This window comes from Ranitomeya variabilis, chromosome 3 (genome assembly GCF_051348905.1).
Source record: "Ranitomeya variabilis isolate aRanVar5 chromosome 3, aRanVar5.hap1, whole genome shotgun sequence".
Lineage (NCBI taxonomy): Eukaryota > Metazoa > Chordata > Amphibia > Anura > Dendrobatidae > Ranitomeya > Ranitomeya variabilis.
In genome coordinates, this window is record NC_135234.1 from 722,086,170 (window position 1) to 722,092,169 (window position 6,000).

Genomic DNA, 6,000 nt, shown 5'->3' on the forward strand with positions numbered 1-6,000 from the left:
ACCTTACTAGTTGGCTTACTTTATGGCTATGTTAACAAATGATGCACTTGCTTAAAATATTTTCTGCAGATGAATGAACTGATTTTTCAGTTGCAGAAATTTCTGCATCAAAATCTACAGTGTGTGTGAACTCACCCTAAGCAATTTTTCAATTTTTCTGTGCCATAATTTTGCCGCATGTTGGATCATCTCAAACTATGCCCATCCCTTTAAACCCCGTTTCTTATGCAAAGAGTTTTAACAAATAATAAATAACACCTAGTGCTTGGTGTGTACGACAGAAGCCTGAGTCATCCTGAATATAATTAAATCAACGACCTATAATTAATCGATTTTTAATACAATTAATCACATAGAGGAAGCTCAAAATACATTAAGATATCATATATTTATAAACACTAATGTTCTTGAAATCATTCATGCTCTGCAGCATTGTATGTCTGTGTTTGTGCATAGTTATGGATTCAGACATTTTATTAATAATAATCATTTTTATTTCTGTAGCGCCAACATTCCGCAGCACTGTACATTCTAGAGGAGACTTGTACAGACAATACAGAAAAACACATAAAATAAACGAGGAGTGAGGGCCGCGCTCGCAAGCTACAATCTATGAGATTTATTAGAAGTTTACGCTTATATTATTGCAAATATTCTATTTTATTTTTACTCCTTTGATTGCTTCAGTTTCGTCCTCCCCAAAGTCCGAGCCGTTTATGGGCTGTGTCTGGTGGAGCAGCCAAGTGAATAATTCGGTGGAGCAGAGCCAAATACAGCCCATGGCGAAAAGAGGCCTCTTGTTAAGAAAAAGTAAAACGAAAAAAAAAAAGTTTGATATTTTCTGTTTTATCCCCTTTTATTAAGAGTTTTGATAGCAATGTAGTTTTTTTTGGCTTCTCAGTACAAATACCAGGTGAACGTGGACGGGACGGTGGCTGCCTACAGGTTTCCGTATCTCATGTTGGGGGACAGCCTGGTCCTGAAGCAGGAGTCCCAATATTACGAGCACTTCTACAGTAACCTAAAACCAGGGAAACATTACATCCCCATAAAACGACACTTGGGGGATTTGTTAGACAAGATAAAGTGGGCGAAGGTAAGGAGGAAAAGTTTCTTCTTTACTTTTTTGTCGTGCCCTTAGCGCCTGCTTATTTCATCTCCCTGTAGGTCTAATCAGGTCTCCTGTTTTCCCTGTAATATCACATCTATCACTTGCCATTAGTTCACAACCAGTAGAAACCAGTTAAAAGCTTTCAATTGGAGGGCATATACATTCAGGATCAGGACCATGGTTTTTGCTATAGGAGGCCACATTGTATGGTAGGTCGTGCTGGATAAGGTTAAGGTCAGATCCGAGGCCAAGAATTTTGGAAATGTAGAATAGCCAAAAATAAGCTTTGAGCAGTTGTCACTTTCCATCCCCCAATCATTCACAGGCGGGGGCGACAAGGAGCAAAGCAAAAAACTCCCCACAAAACTTCCCATGAATAACATCTGTTCTTCATCCTTAGACATGAGGAGAACATCAAAAACCAAATGCTCACGTGGCCCCCATAGATTTCCCCTAAACACCCCATGAACATGCACGCTCATTGCCAAAGATGCAAATTGTCGCTTCAGAGAACTCTAGGGCCACCTTATACTAAGTCATATTTCAAGGCTCGTTAAAGGGTCGATAATGACTACATCCAATACTAGAGTTCAAGTCCTTTTCCTCTCTGAAGAGACAATTTGCATATTTAATGTCCCAGAGGGGCATGCAAGGCATTTAAGTCTCCTCATACTGGCATGCCACTCTCCACAAGGAGAAAACCATAGCCTTTAGATCACATTGCTAAAGAGAAATTGGATCTGCCCAACCCTTTTTTTTCCATGCACATATACAGCTCTGGCAAAAATTAAGAGCCCACCACATCAAATCCCTGTCATGGGCAGCCCAATCTCTAGACCTGAACCCCAGTGAAAACCTCTGGAATGTAATCAAGAGGATGATGGATAGTCACAAACCATCAAACAAAGAAGAACTGCTTACATTTTTGGAATAGAAACAGTGTGAAAGACTGGTGGAAAGCGTGCCAAGACGCATGAAGGCTGTGATTAAAAATCATGGTTATTCCACAGAATATTGATTTCCGGACTCTTCCTGAGTTAAAACATTAGTATTGTTGTTTCTAAATGATTATGAACTTGTTTTCTTTGCGTTATTTGAGGTCTGAAAGCACTGTTCTTTTTTTTTACTTTTGTCCATTTCTCCTTTTCGGAAAAAAAATACAAAATTTATTGCTTGGAAATTCGGAGACATGTTGTCAGAAGTTTATAGAATAAAAAAAAAATTTACATTTTACTCAAAAATATACCTATAAAGAGAAAAATCAGACAAACAGAACATTTTGCAGTGGTCTCTTAATTTTTGCCAGAGCTGTATGCTGTTCCATTATGTGGATTCGGTGGGTTGGGTATAATTTGAACGCCCACTTTAAAGGGAATCTGCCAGCACAAACTGACTTATCAAACCAAGCACAGGCTCTCGGTGACTCTCGGTGTGGCCGAGTAGTTCAGTGCAACGTCCTACCTACTTGTTTTCCATCTACCTTTGGAAAGTGCAGAACCGTTTGCCAACACCAAGGTTTCAGCGAGCACCTGGGCTTGGTTTGAACAGTCATTTTGTGCTGATTGATGTTACCTTTCAGCCTGTAAAATACTGTCTATTGGCCTATGATTATATATCATGTACAGATCTTGATTTTAGTAGCTAAAAACTAATTAATTTTCAAGGAAAATGATGACGAGATGAAGAAGATAGCCAAGGAAGGTCAGTCTCTCGCCAGGGACCTGCTGCAACCTCACAGACTATACTGCTACTATTATAAAGTATTCCAGGTAAGAAGTGTGAAAAGAAACAACATCTTAAAGAATGTGGTCTATATATTTATATCTAAAATCCCCACAGCAAATAATCAATACAAATATATCTGGAAAGGGATTGTCTGGTCTCATAATGATATACAGTATAAAAAAAACAAACATCTACTTAACCCCTTAGTGATGGAACTAATTTTGACCTTAATGACCAGGCCAAAATTTTTAAATCTTATTAGTGTCACTTTATGCGGTAATAACTCTGGAACGCTTCAACGGATCCCAGTGATTCTGAGACTGATTTTTCGTGACATATTGTACTTCTTGTAAGTGGTAAATTTTGGTCGATATGATTTGAATATATTTATGACAATATCAAAAATTTCACAAAAAAGTGAAAATTTTCACAATTTTGAAACTTTACATTTTTATGCCCTTAAATAAGATAGTTATACCATTCATTGAATAACGGTGATCACGTGATCGAAGACCGGAAAAAACGGCCCTGACCATGTTGTCCATGATCTCAGCTACCCCTGGTAGCTGAAATCCCAGAGAATTTCCAATGCTGTGGTGGGCGCTATACTCTTATTCCCGATCGCCACTTTAAAACAGCAATGAGGGAATAAGGCCCCTTAACGGCTGTCGTTTTAATGCGTATTGACAGTCGCTAAAAGAGGTTAAAGAAGTTGTCCACTGCTTTAGCATTGATGACCAATCCATGGATTAATGTCACTGGGATACCGCGACAGAGAAGGGCTAGAAGACTGCAGTGTTCGATTTCACGTGCTCCTGCACTGGTTAGAATCACTTCACCTTTATATTAAATAGTGCGGGTTTTTCTTTGCTAGCAGTGCAAGGGTTAATCTGTTCAGTTGGAAGCTTTCCTGTTTTGATGGTCTGAGCTGTTCAGTGTTGGCCACTCCCCTCTGCTATATATACTCGCCTCTGGCATTCAGGGATTGCCAGTGTTAGTTTTATACTGCCTGGTTCTGGAGTAGGAGGTGTTGGTTGTTTGAGGTGTTTGAAATGTTGTTCAGAAGACTGTTGCTTGGTGATTTGTCTGTGAGCATATCCTATTTACCTTCGTTTTTTCCTCCCTTTACTTCCCGGTGTTCCACTCTGTTGTTTTTGAATGCATATTTGTATGATTTACTGGGAGAAACTGAGAAACTGGGAAAGAAAAAGCACAATAGGGTCTTATCTAATGACAATGGGGTGTCAGGAAAAAGGGGAGATACACTCACCTTGCTGAGTTGCTGATTGGCAACACAAACGGCATGTAACAGCTGCTGCAAAGATACCGGTCAAGAGGACGACCACAGGAATAAAAGAGAAGAAGAGGTGTTTTTGTTCTGATGAAGAGGTCCTGCGTGACCTCGAAACGCGTTGACTTTTTTGTTCTAATAAATGTTTTTATTCTAAGGATATTCCATCTCAGTAGCGCATAATTGATACCTCCGTTCATTTCTCTTTTATTTGTATGATTGGTATTTTCATTTATCCCTGTCTGTCTTCCCTTGTTTGTCTGTGTGGTGTATTCTTATACACTACTACTCCCCACTTCTCTGGGCAGGGGTGGGGACAGATTAGGGCTTATATAGGAACACAGCAAGGCATGTGGCCCTGGCATCTTCACCATCAGAAGTAATCCGAAGAGCAGAATAGACTAGGGCACACACTAGCTTGACAGATAGGGAAGGAGCTTCTAGGATATCCTGCTACCAGGCCGTGACACTCAATGACTGACGGTTGAGGTCTGACACCCAGCACCCCCACTGATCAGCTGCTGTAGGTGTTGGCGACCGCCACAAGTACTCACTTGGGAAACTGCTCCGTCTTCTGATAGTAGCCGGGGCTGTGTACTACACATCCACATCCTATTCAAATCAATAGGAGGCTGATGGGGAGTACCAAGTACTGGACACTATCAGAAGACGGAGCAGCTCCTCAAGTGAGTATTTCCGGCTGGTGGCAGGCGCTGCCGACACCAATCACAGCTGATCAAGGGGGGTGCTGGGTGTTGGACCCCACCCGATCAGACATTGATGACCTATCCTAAGGATAGATTATCAGTGCTAAAGTAGTGGACAACCTATTTAATTATCGGACTGCCGCCGTTCCACCACACTACTGCATCTGTCTTCATGCTTCTTCTACTGGCGGAGAAAATCATGTGCCCTCTGTAGCCAACCAGTCCTAACCCAGTACCATTCTGGCAGAAAAGCAATTGTTCAGACGTGAATGCTACAGATAATCAATGGCCGTTGATTTTCTGCAGTGGTAACATGATGTTCCCTGCCGGAAGAAAAGGTCAGGAGATCATTGTGGGACTTTGGTGGTGGAACCGTATCTTTCTACTTGACTCCCAATCTGAAAGTCTTATTCCACCTGTTTCTCGGGATCGTTGGGGGTACCTTGAAAAAATTGCAAGAGGTTTTGGGGTATTTGCATTCTACTGCATTCTTTTTATTTATTATTTTTTTTTATTTTTGGTTGATTTTGATGATTTTTTTTTGTTTGTCTTGCTTATGTACTGACTGTAGATCTGATTTTCTTTAGACATATGCTAAGCGCCAAATAGGCCACCCTGAAATCCGTGATAAGATGGAACATGTTCCTCAGCCAGACGATAACTCCACCACCTGTAATTGTCACAGAAGGAAAACTGAGAGTAAAGATGAGTTATAGTCTATGGCGTGCACTGAATGATGATAAAGTGATACTGTACTAGCATGGCCAGTGATGGGCATTATGGGCTCTCGGAGAGCAGCTGCCTTCAGCCAAGCACAATCGTTCCTTTGTTATTTTATCTGAGGTCCAGTCTCGTATACCTACAGACGTGTCTAATATTCCAGAAAAGGGGCTATAATGCCCTGCAGAAGCCTGATCCAGCGGGATGCATACAGGTACACATACGTAGCTGCTCCTGCCATGTTTGATAGGACCGCGGACTACGTTTTACTGCCGATCCTCATCACGACATCTTGTAAAACACTCCGTGTTTAAAAGGGAAGGAAAAATGCATCACAAAGTAATCATGAAGATATAGTGACTTTGTGTATCGTCAATGCTGCAAATGTACAAATTTATATTTACAGTTTTGTAATGAATTTTTAATAAAATATGATTTTATATGTT

General features: G+C 40.7%; 1 protein-coding gene across 1 annotated transcript in view; it reads left to right on the forward strand.

Moving 5' to 3' along the window:
• Positions 1–6,000, forward strand: part of POGLUT3 (protein O-glucosyltransferase 3) — a 28,205-nt gene extending 22,205 nt beyond the window's left edge. Inside the window, exons 6-8 of the mRNA XM_077298340.1 lie at positions 902–1,096; positions 2,776–2,880; positions 5,422–6,000. Coding sequence (XP_077154455.1) covers positions 902–1,096; positions 2,776–2,880; positions 5,422–5,550 — 429 coding nt within the window. The 3' untranslated portion in view covers positions 5,551–6,000. The remainder of the gene's footprint in view (positions 1–901; positions 1,097–2,775; positions 2,881–5,421) is intronic.